Here is a 17366-nt window from a genome sequence, read left to right on the forward strand (position 1 = left end):
CTTGTAACTAGCTTGCTTTTCATTGGGTTTCTTTAGAATATATTGTAGTCCTTTACAGATTTAAAAGTGATCAAGGCCCGATCAGGCGCTGTGAAAACACATGCCGTCACGGCGAGCTGGTTCGGGAACTTCCGGGCGGCGACACGAGAGCGTAGCCTCCGTGAACGGTCTGCGCGATCTCGGAGGCCACGCTCTCGCTGTAAGAGCGGCCGTTATTAATTCAGCTTAGCTCGAATATTCCTCTTTAGTGTGTCTCTTTATAACATTGGCGCTATGCAGCCTGTAACAAGACACGTACTCGTGTATTGTTTTTGTTATGAAAATGCCAATATCTTTGGGTAATTGAGACCTACTACATGCAGTTGCAACACGCTGGCTTGCCTGAGCATCGACGAGCTACTCTCTTAAAACTGTGAACCTTGCATACGCTCTGCAGTTGTTCCATATGCAGTGATACAAATATAAGAAATTATCAGAAAAAAAAAAAAGATCTCTCGCCAGTCACTGTCACATACCTTTAAAGGCTTGCTCCTTCTATCCTTTAACATAAATTCTATTCCGACACTTTAATATACTGCGCATTGCGCAAGAGAAATAAGTGCAACCGAAGGGCTCTATTTTTGTTTGTTACAGCCCCATAATTCTGACAGACAATGAAATGTCGTGTCGAGGGTGCATTCACCTCTTAAAGCTACGAATTGTAGCTTTTAGTGAATGCGTTTTCCTTTCAAGCAAAAGAAAGGAATAAAGGGAATCGAATTGAGTTAAAACACTGAAAACATATAAAAAATTAATTAAAAAAAAATTAACCCCGGTCGGAGCAGAACACATCTTCCACATTGTGTGTGTGATGCTCTACCAACTGAGCTAAAGCAGAGGCTGTCACCCGCCCACTTGCTTGAGTACTTCTGTGTGTTTACTAGATCTATCTCTGGTAATGTTAGCCAGGGTCACTCGGGGCGGAACATCCTTTCAACTGCAGGCTTCATGTAGCGTTACATGAACTTGGGAACATGGCAAGAGGCCAAATCAATACGTTAAAGTTTGTCTAGCAGCGTCCCTGAAGAAGCATTCTTGAGAGAACTGTTGAGAGAACAGAAACTATACACCCCCCCACCAAAACAAAAACGACACCAAAATAATAACAGGTGAACAGAAGGCACAGGAAAATCACGGCACAGTAAACAACCAAATAAAATGTATATATATATATATATATTGTATTTTATATATATGCACATATAATTTTCTTCCGGCACACAAAGAGCTATTACCGACAGCCTGGACGAGGAACTGACGCAGAAAAAGAGAAAGAAACTTCTGGGCAAAGGAACAGACACATGAACTATCACACACTAAAAGTTTCAAAAAATACAATTGTTTTCCTTAAAAGAAAACAAGGGTAAGGAAAGTCACAAAGCCACATGGATTGGTCACAAATCTTTGAGTACAGTAGCAACATTACGTTGCTAGCTAAGCAGCAGCCAAGCCAAGTGTCATATAGCTACTACCACCAAAGAAGGGCTTGTGCCACTGACACAAAATTTCCGCCTAGATTTACGCTCTTGCTAGCAGCAGAAAGAATGTAACTGAGATGGCAACTAAGATTTCCAACAAGCAGGTACATCAAGCCATTTTCTATTTTTCCTTTCACGAGCGAACACGGAGTGCATTCCAAGTGAAGGCACACCGATTACACAAGCCTCAATTACCCTGGATTCTTTAGGAATCACAGATATTCGCACGAGTTGTCAGGCACAGTAAGACTTGAATCCTCAGTGCTAAACACATGCCGCTAAACCAGGCATAGAAAATCCCGCAAGCTCGTCTCAATCCTGCCGAACAAAAATGGCCGAGCTCACATGCCTTTGAACTGTGCGGCCACACTCGAAGCAAAGAAGCGTGGTGGCCTCTGCCAGTGTTCAGACTCGTTTTCAAGGCTCACAACCTTGGCTACATCGAGCGAGATGTGCGAAGTGTCCATATAGCCTTTCAACAGAGGCTCACTCTCAATGAAGGCATGCATGCAGTCTTTGTTCCACTCCCGTGTTCAACAGGCAAAAACTGTCAACACTCAAAGCACGAGCAATGAATGGGTAGCAAGTAAACCATTTAAGGCACCAAACTAATGACATTTGTTTTTCTCAGCAAGGCTAAACGTAACTTTGCACCCAAAACGACTTAACTACTCTATGCAACGATTGTGCGGTAGTTAGCACTTCCCCAACGTGCCTAATGCCCTACAAGCTAAGAAATACAGACCTTATTACGTGAAAAAAAAAAAGCAAAAAAGGAAAAGTTGAGATTTTAAAGGTCCTTTTCAAATAGCATAAAAACCAAAAGAAACCAGCCCATGTAGTCCACACTTTGTGTAGCATTTGTGAAGAAAAGTGTCAACACTGAGGGCGCCAGCGCAGGTTACAGATACCAACTGGCCACAGCCAACATGAAGGAGGGTGCACTAAATAACAAATGAATTGAGAACAACACACTTTGGTGCAGACTCCAACTACTTCGCACAAGACAAGATTTGTTCATAATGGCAGTGCCAAAGATCACCACAACAATCTTTTTTTGTGTGTGTGTGTGCATAGAATGTAACGGAGCTGCAGCTATGAGCAAATGTACGTTAGCCACATGGTACACCCAATTCACACTCATTTGAAATCAATCTGAATACAGAACAGATGATGGTAGCTTTGGTATACATAAAGTACCATCTTCCAAGATGCAATTCCTTAAGCACAAGCAAACAATATAAAAGGAAAAACAAGTGAGAAATCTGAGGATTACCACACGAGCTGAAGTGACAATAAGCAATACAGTGATGAAACAGAATCGGACTACTGGCTCTCTACAATCAATGAAAACCTGCTCAGAAAGCATGCGGCCACTGGACCATGCATCGGGGTCATGACACATGACTGCAGTCGCATAAAAAAACACACAAAGAGCCCGGCTGTTTGTGAACCTTGCAATGCGACTAGTAAGTGGCGACGCCTCCAAAAGTTTCAAGCCAAGCCTCCCAAAACTACACACATTTTTTTTGTGTGTGTCGAGAAGTGCTGCGCTAAACGCAGTGCATAGGAACAAAAAGCACACATACATCAGGTTTGCAAGCAAATGTCCCAGGCTTGCTTTGCAAGCAAGCCATCCCTTACAAACAATACATGCAGAAATTGGAGAACCAATGGCATCTACAAAGAGATGTGGCGTTGCAGCCAAATTTACAAGAAATTACAAGACAGATTACAAGAAATACGCCTGTCATTCGTAACTGTCATACTGTTTTTTACCTGCTCTGTTATGCTGTGCAAGGATACCTAGCAATGTATTTACCAATGGAATTCCAGAATGCCTGTAAACTTTTTAATGATTTCACTCATTTACCTTTTGCAGGCCCCCGAGGTGTCTTTTGTTAACACTGTTAGATGCAACAGCAATGCAAATGACAGAGCATAGATTGGTTCTTCACAACCAAAGAAGGATCTTTTCATGTCACTGAATCTGTGTTCTTTGCCAAAAAAGCTGCTTCATAATTATAAATTGTAATGCTTGCTTAAACATTGCTCATGATTATTGCACTGCAGTTAAATTGTTGGTGAAGATGAGAAGTTATGCGCACACACAAATCAAGTACAGCAACAATGGTTAATTTTCTTCTCTGCACATTCTCTCTTAGCCCGAATTGAGGGTTAGATTTCAACCAACAACAGTTTTGTTAGATTTCAGCCACGTATAGTTGTGAAACTTACCAATTTTTATTCTGGAAGTTCACAAGCAATAAGAAAATGATGCAGCGGGAAAGCCGAAATGCGTGCCTCACTACAATATAGACCAAAGATGAAGTGATCAGCTAAGGGAGCATAAAAATAAAAATATTCGTGATGAGCTCTTTTCAGCTGTTGGTTCATGTTTTGAATAGGTAAAGCCAAGTAAAAGACAAAACGTATTGCATCTTCTGCCCCGTGTTTCGTCTTCTTTTTAACGCCACCTCATGAACAATTAAAAAGACAAATGCGTGCTCACGCACATTTGCCCGCCAGATAAGATAACATTCCACATGTGATAAGCCCTGCAGGACGCTAAGCCAGCCAGCACATTTAAGCAACACCACATATTTTATCTCAGCGCACCACTAGTGTCACAGTCAACTCCCATTAGTGGCGGGAGAAAGGCGCCCACTGAACACAGAAATATTAGTTTCAGCACAGGAGGCAAATAAAATTAGCCCCTTTTTTTGATTTCAGCTCAGCTACTCGGTCCTTCGCAGTGCTGTTAACATTCATTCAGTTTGTCCCTTACCGATTTCCCGTATATGCAGCAGTCATTAACAAAACCACCAGGAAAGTCCTGCTGAGCACATATACAGCAACCAACCCGCAGTGTCGACGGTGTGCAGGACAAGCAATGCACAAGGAACAAGTTCTTGCGTTGACCAGCAAACTTTTTCGTTGCATCTACGAAATGCTAACTCTTGTATCATTAAATGTTCCCCCGCCACTAACAAATTCACCGGACTTCAGAAAGTGGAAAGCGAGCGCCGGTGCTTGGCCAAAGTGGTCACTCTGCTTTCACAATGCTCCCCATTGATCCCAATGTCTCTAATTTCGTGATCATACATTCTTTAATGCTTACAGGAAGGCACTGGAGTTAATACACATTTCTCGAGCAACTTCTCATCGCAAGGAATGGCTGAAGAACATTATTAATGTGTTACGTCTACTTTGGTCAACAGGCGACGCTGTCCTACACTCAATGGAGTCAAGCCCTGTTTGTGAATAGGGGAATAACTCAATTCTGCAGCCAACTACAATAAAAGAGGCAGCTTACTTCCGAGTTTCGTCAAACAAGAGAAACTGAAGAATATCAAGTAACGAAAGAAAAGAAAAAAAGAGAGAGAGATACAACCAAAATGTCATTCAGTAGTTAGCACAGGCAGCCAAACACTGAGGCATAAATTCAGGGGGGCATTCACGTTTTGTTGCTGGGCGTGATGAATGTGCGGTGCTGGGAAGAGGAGGGGGCAGCTTTGCCAACAGACTTTAACGCGTCGTCAGCATCTGTTTGCGCGCACTTGAGCGCAGTTGTAGCCTCTTCCTTCATGTCCTGGTTGTTCTGGTCCCTCATGCCAAATTCACGGCAAGAATTATAATTATAATGATGAGTATCACAGCCACGATGGAGATTATAATGATGCACTTCTGGAGAGCACAAACGAAGATGCCGTTGTTTTGTTGAGGAGATACAATCGGCAATTGGGAAGTGGTGGGGAAACAAAACAAGGAAGAGTGCAGGGAAGTGTGGGGGGGAAAAAAAGGAGGGAAAACAAAAATACAAAAGTAAGTAAACGAAACTGAAAATACTCAAAGAATGCAAAGCAATCAGAACAAATATAAAATAAACTGATGGAAATCAACACAACATATGGATGAACCTGAATGACCTAACAACCCCATTTTTCATTTTAGATATTTGTCCAGTTAAATGTGTCCATATAATGTTTCTCATTTTTGCACATGAAGCGTAACAAGCCTTGCTTCAAATTGTGGTGAGCTACTACTATACTGACCTGACATTCATCAATAATAATAATAATAATAATAATAATAATAATAATAATAATAATAATACGTAATAATAATAATAATAATAAAAATGCACTCGGCCACAAATCGTGCAAAAATCTCCAGTTATGGCTGCTTGCCACGTTTCCAAGTTTCCGCTTGCCAATTAAATACCAAAAGCAACGAGAATGCGTGTGCTTGTTCAAAAGAAAGTGGCTCTCGGTGAGGTATATCTGGTGCGCTCAAATGCAAAAGCATTCGCATTTTAGTAAATGTGCACTGAAACATTCCAAGCGGAGTACGTGGCCCAACCTGAAAAGCAAGCACAGCTGTCTTTTTTCTTGCCTTGGAATACAAAAGGCAAGTTGAGCCTATGCTTCAAAATCAAATTGCTAAGACAAAGGAACATCAGTGAATAGCTTCCTCTGCACTCTCGGCTATGCTTACTATAAAAGCACCACCACGTTTTGCCAGTACTTTCTAAACAAGTGGCACTTTTAGCTAATCATAGGGACCTACAAGTCGCCAGTAGAGGAGCTTAAGTTGAGAGTGTGCCGCTCAGGGTTGCTATCATTTGGTCACACAATCTTCTTAAGTAAGCGCTGGGAAAAAAGAAAAAAAAAGGAAGAAATAATAATAGAAAAAAGAAAAAAGAAAAAAAATGGCTGACGATTGTTTGACATCTGCTTTTTAAAAACTCAAGACAATTACACATCACACTACCCCGTTTTGTGCGCACTATTATATGTTGTGTGAGCTGCGTGGTAGAATAGCATGTGTCCTAAATGATGAATGATAAAACGTCAAGCTAGCTTTAGATGAAATGACTGCTGCTATTTGAGCATCTCATCTGCTTTTGTCCGTGAAAGCAGAGCTGCTGGTATAGCGGCGCAGCAGAGGCCGAAGTAAACCCATCAAACTCACCCTTCGGGCCTTGCTTTGGTAGACGAGTGCTTTTTTGGTATCCTGCTTGGCAGTCTCGATGTAGTCCCGTGCATGCTCCACATGGTATTCAATCCTGTCGATCATCTCTCCCTGTAAGAATGCATGGCAGTGTGTCAGAACGTAAAGGGATCGCTGCCAAACAGAAAGCTTTAGAAGAGTCTTAGGAGGAATCACGGTTTGGTTAAACATTAACAATAATCTAACACTGTAATGGATAACAATTACAGTTTCGTTTGATTAGAGTGTAAACACTCGCATGCTAATGGAAACACTTCCCCACCATTTCACTTGGTATTGTGACAAGCTAATCACACGATACTTTGCGCAACTGTGTACACTTTGCTGTTCCAAAAACAATCACAAGCACTACGTGTTGGTAGTGTTGTCACACCAATCCCGTAAAGTAGACAGCCCAATGTGACTGTGCCCTTAGTTTGTCCTAGGATCAATTTGAAGATGTAACCAGCCGTGGGTTTGCTAGTGACATCTGGAGCCATATAACTCCAAAGCGTAGTTACCTCGTACAAATGCAAATACACTCGAACCTCATTATAACGAAACAGGATATAACGAAGTAAATTCAATTCCCCTTGAAATCCCCATAGAGATCCACGCATTTAAAACCTTGTTTTAACGAAATAAAATTGTCGTGCCAATGGATATAAAGAACTAGATTCGTCTCCGAGACCAAAAAATACCGACCGTTCCACACCGAGCATATAGCTATCAGCCGAGTTCAGCACTTGTTTGGCATGGCCCCCCAGTTCAAAATTCCTGCACCGAATACACTGTCGAGCAACACTGGTATTTCTCACCGTCGTGCATAGCCACGCGTACGGTCGCCGCGCACAAGCAGCACTTCTCCATTACTTTTAATCACACCTCTCTCTCGATGCGATGCATAGCTGGCATTTTTGATTTTTGCTCCCGGAAATGCTTTCTTGGGGCGCCCTTTCAGTTTTGGAAGCACATACAGTTCCTTCTTTCCACCAGAACTGGCAGCGTTGGCAGACACTGTTGCTAATGGCAACGTGCCTGGCAATGTGACCTAGCAAATAAGGTGATCGTATCGCAAACATTACTTGTGCTTTTGAGGGTCTCACAACCCCTGCCTGACATTTGTTGGCAATGACTGCGAAAGAGGTCATAAAAATTCTCCTGCAGTGCACATGCAACTCCATGTTACACTGCAGGCGTGGATTTGAGAGAGAAATGCGCACCATTTTGAGAAAGGTGTACTGTGGATTGTAGCTTACAAAGAATATTGGCTGTGTGTGTGTGAGGCCGAAGCGTGTGAATCTGCTGGAAGTATTGTTGACTGCAGTTAAGTGGTCATTTTTCTTTTGCAGTGCCTCCACTCGTTTTGTGATTGTATAAGCACACCAGCTGATGACGGCTCACCTAAACTCTGCAATTCATGAGCAATAAACTCTGCCTCTCTGCAATAAACTCTACTCTGCCTATCACTCCGCTCCTCCCTGCTCTCTTTATTTAAATAAATGTAAGGAGATACACATAATCTTGTGCTCCAATGTGTCATAAAAACAGAAACACTGCACAAACAATAAAAGGCCTATCAATATTTAAAGAGGAATACTTGCGAACAGTTCATGAGCCACCAACACAGCAAATGAACCATAACACAAGTTCAATGCATTCCATGTGTGTCGCTGCAGCTGCTGAAAAAATTTGTGCAAACGTGCAGACTGCCTGGACAAGAAATATATATATATATATATTTTTTTTTTTCTGCTAGAACAAATTCCGGAGGTCCTTACAGGCGCACACTCTAGAATGTCAGGTCCAAGAAGCTGTGAAACATAGGGAAATACATAAAATATCCGTCTCCATTCACGTGTGTGAATGTTGAGAGCTCATTTTCAGCCTACAAGCTTATTTATTCCTAGTGAGAAGAGGCACAACCCCAACATCTAAAGATGATACCGTGAAATCCCGGTAATTCGAAATGAATTAATTCGAAGTTTGAATAATTAGAATTAATCAGTTGGTCCTGGCAGAGTCACATGTATTTGAACAGGAATACCCTCCTGCAAGTCGAACTCCTAGAACTGTGCAATGGTTATTTCAAACGAAATTTCTCATCCCCTCTCACGGACCGCATTTCGTAAAAACCCGAGCCAAAGGCCAAAGTCTGATGCACCGCTAGCCACCGTAATGACATGTGCCAAGAAAATTCAGCCTTTTAGTTTTGCATGATACAGTAGACCCTCAGAGCATGCACCACTCCTTCCTTAAAACAGAGTAAAGTGCCGCACGATAGACGTTTTGGCATACTTTCATTGTGTGCGATGCTTCAGCGGATAAGCAAATTAATGATGCAGTAAAGAATTACCGTACGGACTCATGTAAGGGCCGCACCCATGTAAGGTTCACACCCCCAACTTGGCAGCCCAAAATTTGGAAAAAAAAAAAAAATTGCATTGGAGAAGCAATTGCGTTCGGTGCCCCGATGCCACGCACGTGCATTAGCGAATTTTCGCACGCTGTGTACTTCCGTGTGCCGCTACTAGATGGCGAGAGCCATCTTGTAGTGGCATCTAGTATTTAAAGCCATCTAGTAGCATCCCTTACATGGGACCAAACCAAAAGGTACGATCCCATCAAAATTGTGAAACCTTGTTCGATACCTTGTCGATACATTGTTCGATACATTGATGCACTGTTCGATACCTTATCAAAATTGTGAAAAAAAAAAAGTGTGCCCCTTACACGAGTCTATACAGTAGGCTTTTTAAGGCATTCCACATTGCCACCAAATGACCAGCTCTAAATGCTGTGGCGTGAATTAATAGACACGCAATCTACAAGGCACACCAGTGATTATCTTTCTCTTTGCATTCTCAGGTCGAAATACAGTCGAACCCGGATTATCGAATCTGAAGGGGATCACGAAAAAGTTCGATATATAGGTAATTTTGATATATAGCATAATAGGCCCTGAGGCAAATGGCGGCTTACTGATGAGTGCGTCTGAGTGTTATTGTTATTGCACGCAACGCGAAAAAAAAAAAGCAAGCACACTTTATTTACCTGAATACAATGGCTGGATCACTTTCAACTTCATTGCAAAATCCAAGTTGATTCTTTACTTGTCAACTCACCAATAGGCACTCAACTCCCATGACGCCGCCACGAAAATCGGAAAGAAGGAATGTTGACGTTCGAGGTAGCACGCGAGCTAGCCGAACAGCTCGACGGGGCTCAACTGACTGCACACACGACCCACATGCCTCAACGGACTGCACATTCTCTTTTCCTCCAACTCCAGGTGCCAGAAGACCTCGAAGTGCACAAAGAAGTGCACTTTGAGGTCTTCGGCGTGGCGCCGTGTTCGGTATATCGAATGTGCTGGTGAACGGGTGCTCTATATACGCCTGCACCAGCCCTATACATTTGCATGGGATGTTAAAGGGAATTTTACAGCTGTTCAATATACACAATAATTCGTTATAAGTGGGTTCGATATATGCGGGTTCCACTGTAGTTGCATTAGCATGGTGATTCGTAATTTCCGAGACAGTGTCTCCAAAAATGAATTTGCAAGGCTCTAGTCCTTGGGGTTACGATACAGTCACCGACCGATAATTCAGACAGCTTTGAGAAAACGTCGGACACCGCAAACCGTGCGCCGCTCGACAATATGGACCCGATCCCGCTCTGCCAGCACAACCATGCCACTTCGGCCAACGAGTTGACCAAGTTGAGCAGAAAAGTGACATTTTCATATGCTGCCAGCATGGTCACCAATGCCTCCTCGAAATCAAAAGTAAAGGTCTGCCTAGTTCGCCATTTGGTGTAAATGACAGCAATCTTCCTGTGTGACAGGGGGTAAAAGAGAAGCCAAAAGGAGGCCGACTCAAAGAGGTCATTTATATTCTGCATGGGCTTTTTCGCAGCATTTGGGAACCACCTGTAGAACAATGCTCGCTCAAGCAAGACGCTCATCCCCAGTGCACATACCTGGCTTTCTACGAGCATGGCCATGTCCATGAACATGTCATGTAGCTCCCGAATGCTCGTCTCCAGCTTGATGATGTCTGCATGCCGGGCCTCGATGTCAGCCAGTGTCTGCTTCGCCTGCTGTGTCTCCATGATGATCTAACCAAGAGGGAAGGGGGAGGGACAGCATCGCAGGTGAATTAGCCTCTGCAAAATGGCGCTGCTTGCAAGAAGTGTGCCAATTTTGCACAGCTTGTGGCGGTTATCAACTGCGATAAGAGAGAACTTAAAAAACTAGGAAGCAAGGAAGCTGCTGAACTCTAGATCTCAGTAGTACTGAACACCCCTATAAAAGCCTGAAGCTGCACGCTGAAGTGTCCAAGACGACGAGCAGCAATAAAACCAACGACTGATAACTTTTCTAAAATCCCCGTGCCTTTCACTACAAGTGTCAATGTGTGCACTAAAGGTACATGTAAGGCTGCATTCAATAGAATGCAAAAGTACAGCTGCTAGACCAGTGTGTATGTTGTTTCATTTTGTTAACATTCTCTTATATGCAGCACACACATGCATGCAACACACACACACACACACACACACACAAACGCAAACAGCTATGCAACATTAGCAAGATCTGACACCATTCAATCACATTAAGACTTGTCCTCTTGGTATAACTTTTCTAAACTCCATGTGTCTTTCACTACAAGTGTCATTGTGTGCAGTAAAGTACAAACAAGGCTGCATTCAATAGAATGCATAGGTACAGCTGCAAGACCAAAGTGTGTATTGTTGTTTCATTTTGTTAACATTCAGCGCACACACACTCAGACAGAGAGAGACAGACAGACAGGACAGACAGACAGAGGTATGCAACATTAGCAACATTCGACACCATTCAATCACGTTGAGACACTTGTCCTTCTGGTGCTATTTTCGTAACACTTTCTACAACGAAACATATTTCACTTTCCCATTAAGCTTCACTTAAAAGGCAGTCAAATGCTTGTCACTGCGGCCGGTCACTTGAAGCATGTAAACACTTACTCCTTGTGTAAAGATGGCAGGGTTCCCGCTCTCCAACATCTCTTCAAGCTCTTCGTTGGTTGTCATACGCCCAGCTGCAGAAGACAAAGCGTATACGGTGTGGTCACGCACTACAACTGCAGAAGCCTATGACAGCTTGACATTTGACAACAGTACATCTCAAGCACACATCAGAACTTCGTACAATAAGACTATGAAAGGGCAAGACAATCCTTCTGTTATGAAATAAACAAGTGTCTAAACCAAGGCAACCTGAAACCTTCAGCAAATTTCGAAAATTAAACAAGAAGAAAAGAAAAGGATGACGCCATGCTTTTTGTCAACAGAGGCCAGACACTGGATCACAAGCCACATGCTGCACTTGACATGTCTGCGTACAGCCCACAGCTAGCTGGCTGGGTCATCAAGCAGAGATTTTTCAGTACAATGAAACCTATCAACATTGAACATTGTAATGGTCTCCGGAGAACTAGAGGCTCTCCACAAACATGAACATCATTTTGAACTCGGACACCACCCAGTGCTTCTTAGCATGCATAGCCTAACCGAAGAACACATGAAGGTAAGTTCACAACATTAACTCAAGGTAATCCAATAATAACAAAACATGATAGCCCAACCTGAGACTCTTCAACAGATCAGTGCTCTTTTTACAGTGTTACAGCTCTATAATTACACAACTGTCTAAAGACAACTACTAAATATTTCTGAATAATATACATCCTTTTCCTGCATCTATTTTCAACTGTACAAAGCAGAGCACTGGTTGTTTCTTGGCATACAAACAGCAGTGATTCAAGCCACCTGGAGACACTTCAGGTTTCTAGCTAAAACAAAATTAGGTGCTTCACAATTTTGTAATGATACAGAAGCAAACTAAAGTTAATGAATAAATCAATAAATCCTGGGGCCTTGATATGACGGTCAATTGGGTTGACCCGATGTGTTTGGGCAAACAAGAAGCTAGGCCTCTAAAAACAAGCCCAAATAAATTGCACAGCTGGCCCATAGGTAGCACAAAAAACGCATGATATTTCATACTAAGAATACCTATTCTTCCTTGTATGAATTTTGAAGATCCTTGAGCAAAAATGGCCAGTGACTGGTTGTCACCCTCGCAAAACAACCTTGCACTAACCCAATGATGGTGATTACTCTTGGCCAGCCTTAGAGATTTTGACAAATTTTCAGGCTATATGAAGACTGCAGTCCAGACCACAGGCAGTGTCTGTAGTCTGAATCTGACCCCGCCAGTGGATTCATGCATGTGAGAACACAAATTCATTTGCCTTTTAAAACAAAAAAGGCTGAAAGCTGACAAGCCTAATGATGATTGCAATAAACAAATTAACTTTGCCAGCAACTCTGTGAAAACAGGCCAAAATTCACTTCCAGATCTGGTCTGTTTGGGGTCAATACACTACCCAACATTAGCAAACTGTTCAAATACAAATTATTCAAACAAGTGTGGCACTTACTGATTTCTAGTTGCCGCTGAATGCGAGCCTTGCACCTCTCCCTGTAATCTGTTTGGGTTTTGTTGTAGTCTGTCATCACTTCCACAAACTTCTGAGACAGCATTGAATGCTGCATGTCGAAAACAGATACAGAGGGTGGCAGGAAAATGTAGAGAAGAGACAAGAAAAAGAGAGAGGTGGTCAGTTTAGTAGCGGCTACAGGGGAGATAGCATTATAAATTTTATGAAATGTTCTGGTTGGCTCATTACAGGCATCCTGCACTAACCACATGTGAACATCAAACGGCCTGAAAAGACAACGGACGACACACATTGGCGCCGACTCTCCTGTGTCAGTGTATCCTTTGGTTTTCAGCTGTTAGATGTTCACTATGACTACAAAACCAACTGAGCAATGTTCAAGCCATAACAAAGTCTAAAGGTTGCTGCAATTTGATAGCACACAGTAGTGTATGTGTGCAACCTGAAATGAACAGGCCAAATGTGCTCACATCAACACACAAAAGCTGCCAGCAGCTGTCAATTCAAGGCTCAAATAAAGTTTTTCGGAAGTAGTATAATCCTTATACTTTTCTTGGAAATACAATTGTATTATGAAATGTTCAGCCATTGGAAGAAAAAAGCACTGTAGGTTCCTCCATTTAATGCAATTAGGCATTAAGATTTCTTTTCTTTTTTTTTACACAGGGGTGCAATAGGCTGAATCTGCTGACAAGGGATATTATTGCTGTGCTGTTTTAAGCATCGGCTCTTAATTGCATTAGTGACTACTTAAAAGAAACCTGCCAAATTTATGTTTTATGGGTAACAACATACCATTCACGAGTTCAAAACAGTGTTCTTCGAAATTCACTACACATGTTTACCAGGAAGAAATGCTTTTTCTTTCTCCTTCAGAGTCAGGTCACACAGTGATGCAAGGTCAGAATGATTTTGTCTATTTACCTGTGTCTTGCGTATCCTGAAGTCTGCGGACATCATTTGCGTCTGTTCCAACTGCTCAATGTTCTGCTCCATGACTGAAAACAGGATCGAGAGAAAAAAATAAGAAAATAAATATCAATGATGAACGGCATTCTCGAATATGCACTGTGTGACAACGGGTTTCAAGAGATTTAGATGCTATAAACGGGAGAATCAGGTAAAACGTAAAACTTGCTGAACAAAACTACCAAAGAGGGTAACAGGCACTGAAGCCAAAGAAGGCAAATGCAAAGATAGGTGATTTAACCATAGGGAAACATTATACTATTACTTTTGCTTAGGGTGGGCGATAAATGTTAGCTATACAATACGATTACATTACGACTTACCATGCCCGGTATTAAGACATGGCTTGGAACGACAGAATCGGCAGTAACCTCTTGCAAAGCCAGTTGTCAATCAAAACACACAGAACTCTTCTTGTAATGTATAACAATGCTTTTGATTGGCTCATAGGGTTTTAACATCCCAGAGCAACACTGTGACTGTGATAGATGCTGTAGTTAGAGACTCTGGATTAATTTTGACTACCTCACCTGGGGTTCTTTAACATGCTCTTAATCTAAGTACACGAGTGTTCTTGCAATCTCCCCCCTTCGAAATGCGATTGCAGCAACCAAAAATCGACATTGTTTTCAGCAGCAAAACACTATAGCCACAGAGCCACAGCAGCAGGTACAACTATGTCTTATATCGGTGTCCCATGGTGCCCTTTCGATTGCAGCTGAGCAAGATCGGAATCGAATTTCTCAACCGCAATTGGCTCCCTTCCGCAGATTGTGCAAAGGAACCAATCACTGTCGAGATACTCAATCCAAATCGGACTTAATCACGTTCAATGGTGCACAGTGTGACACCTGTATTATATATCCACTGGTATAAATGTTCAACAGCAACGACGGCCTCAACTTTATTCTTACTGAAAAGGTTGCGCAACAAATAATGTTTTTGACACATTGTGGTTCAGCACAGCACCATCAGATGCCACTGTTAGAATTTCTGTTTGTGGCTACACCTCGGTATAAGAGTCATATGGCAATGCTAATACGAGTATGTCAGCCTAAACTCTAAAATGAAAGAAAGTATAAAGAAATAAAATATAAATAAACTTGCTACTGCTTGGGATCAAACCCATAGCTACCACACATCATATGCAGCGTTGTACTAGCTGTGGATTGATGACGGTTCTTCTCGATTCTCAATTTTATTCATTCGGTTATAGTACAGGAGGAGGTCTCGGAGTTACAATAATGTCAGGGCGACCTCATACAAGTAATTAACAATACAGTAAATAACACACTATTGGCACCAAAGCAGTAACAAAACTGAGTAAAACTAGATAACACAGCAAACAATTAGGAACATTAAACATACAAATTTTTAAGGAGCAAGAGTAACAGAAGGAAAGTATATAAGTAAAGACTCCTTGCAGTTATTAATGTGTGCGCAACTATGACCAAGTCCCAAGAGTCCTTAGTCCTTAGTCTACCAAGCACAACTCCTGGCCATGACATCAAATATGGAGCACCAATCATATAACAGCTGAAATAAGGAATATGGTATAACAATTCCATTGTGCTTTCCATGGTCTTTCAAGGACAAGCAAGATCCACAGGGAAGTAAGTATAAAGTGAAGGAGGGGCCACAATTTCACACTCCAGAACTACGGCGCTAAATTACAGAGCGATGGCACCTTTCATAGTCAAATATAAATGAGGTCACCGCACCGGGCACTTTCGTGTGCACTTTTCCACGATGCGATCAGGCGCACTGCAAACCTTCTTTGTGCTCTTATCTATATATATGGTAGAATAACCTTTCTGGTAATGAGCAAAAGCCAACTTGGTGAAATTTCAAGAACATTCCCAGAAAATTCTTTCAGAAAGCCTTGAGAGCTAGAAAATGCATTCAAAAGCATATTTAAGCACTTGATATTTGTTCAATCTCCTCACAGTACAAAATGTAGTGGTGCCTCAATGCACCTGTGAGAGTAGTCAAATCTGATTACTGAACAGTAGGTGTGATAAATCTAATGTAGCACTGTTTGTCATCACCCTACAGTAGCAATTTTCTGGACCGGTAAGATGTTAGTGAGTACCTCTCGGCGATCAGATAAGAATATGTAATGTGTGGTTAAACAACCCATGTTGTCATGATCCACATGCGAGAGAAACAAATTTCTGTTTTATAGTTCTTTTAAATAGGTCGTGTCCCAAAGGTGAGCAGCAAATGACAGGTGTTGCTTCAGGTTGGACCAGAAGCAGTGACTAGTGGCACTTGACATGCGAGGTCATGTGACATTACCAGCACTAGGCGCGAGTTGAATGGACTTGGCAACCATGACAAACTCAATTCCTTTACGAGCCTGTTTTGATGGGCAGCACGAAGGGGCATCGTCAACAGACTGAAACGGCAAGCTGAAAAATGCCATGAGGCGAGCCGATAACTCTTGCTTGAGTTATGGGATATCTCAGGTGAAGAACTTCAGCTACATGAGCACAAATTTACCCCTTGGTTCTTTTGCCTCTCATCTCTGTGAAGTGCAGGGAACAGACCTAAAGGCGAACCAGTAGCACTGAAAAATTATTGCAGAGCCCTTGTAGGGCTGTAAGAGAAAGCAACAAGTACGGCCATCATTTTGGTGGTGGCACTCACCCTTTAACTTGGCCCGCACTTTGTTGGCAGTCTTCTTGATGTCGGCCATAAGGTCCTCCAGCTCATGCTTGACCTCTGTGTCACAAAACATGGGCAGAAAAAAAAAAACAATACAGTACAGTAATATCCCAACCGTGATTACCAATGAGCTAATTCAAGCCCACTGCAGAATAAAGACCTCTACAAATCTGAATACCCATGTCCCGATTGTCTAATCTCATGACTGCATCTCTCCTCTGTCACTGTCAACTAGATTAGCCATCCCTCAGTGCCGACAGTGGTACAAACGTATGCAGTTGAGCAAGTTATTGGATCTACATTAGTAACCTAATACACCAATGGTGTTCTACTCTTAACATGACCTGCGCCACTTTTTTATTCACCCTTGAATCTCAAATTGAATACAGCGCACATATCATAACCAGCATTTGATCTTTAAATTCATACAGCTGCATTTTTCTCCCTCTCAGTGCTGCACCCATTGTTTTCCTTTCCATGGCACGTGTAAAATGTTAGCGTAAAATATAATTAAAACAATATTATGGCATTCAATCTACTGAAATAGCACAGTGGGTTGTGACATTATGATGGATACATACTGGAGGGCTCCAGATTATGTATGACAATCTGGAGCCCTTTAACGTCAATTTGAAGCACGGTACACGCGCGTTACTGCGTTCTTCCCCCGTCGTAATGTGGCCACCCACACTGGGAATTGAACCAGCGA

The 17366-nt window shown here is 42.2% G+C and overlaps 1 protein-coding gene across 1 annotated transcript in view; it reads right to left on the bottom strand.

Moving 5' to 3' along the window:
- Positions 1 to 1201: 1201 nt before the first annotated feature.
- LOC119446178 (syntaxin-like) overlaps positions 1202 to 17366 on the bottom strand; it is a 30725-nt gene continuing 14560 nt past the window's right edge. The window contains exons 4-10 of the mRNA XM_037710538.2: positions 16640 to 16714; positions 13946 to 14019; positions 13001 to 13109; positions 11523 to 11596; positions 10494 to 10631; positions 6492 to 6602; positions 1202 to 5204 (exon numbers count right to left, since the gene is read on the bottom strand). Coding sequence (XP_037566466.1) covers positions 5127 to 5204; positions 6492 to 6602; positions 10494 to 10631; positions 11523 to 11596; positions 13001 to 13109; positions 13946 to 14019; positions 16640 to 16714 — 659 coding nt within the window. The 3' untranslated portion in view covers positions 1202 to 5126. The remainder of the gene's footprint in view (positions 5205 to 6491; positions 6603 to 10493; positions 10632 to 11522; positions 11597 to 13000; positions 13110 to 13945; positions 14020 to 16639; positions 16715 to 17366) is intronic.

The sequence above is a fragment of the Dermacentor silvarum genome, chromosome 3 (assembly GCF_013339745.2).
Source record: "Dermacentor silvarum isolate Dsil-2018 chromosome 3, BIME_Dsil_1.4, whole genome shotgun sequence".
Lineage (NCBI taxonomy): Eukaryota > Metazoa > Arthropoda > Arachnida > Ixodida > Ixodidae > Dermacentor > Dermacentor silvarum.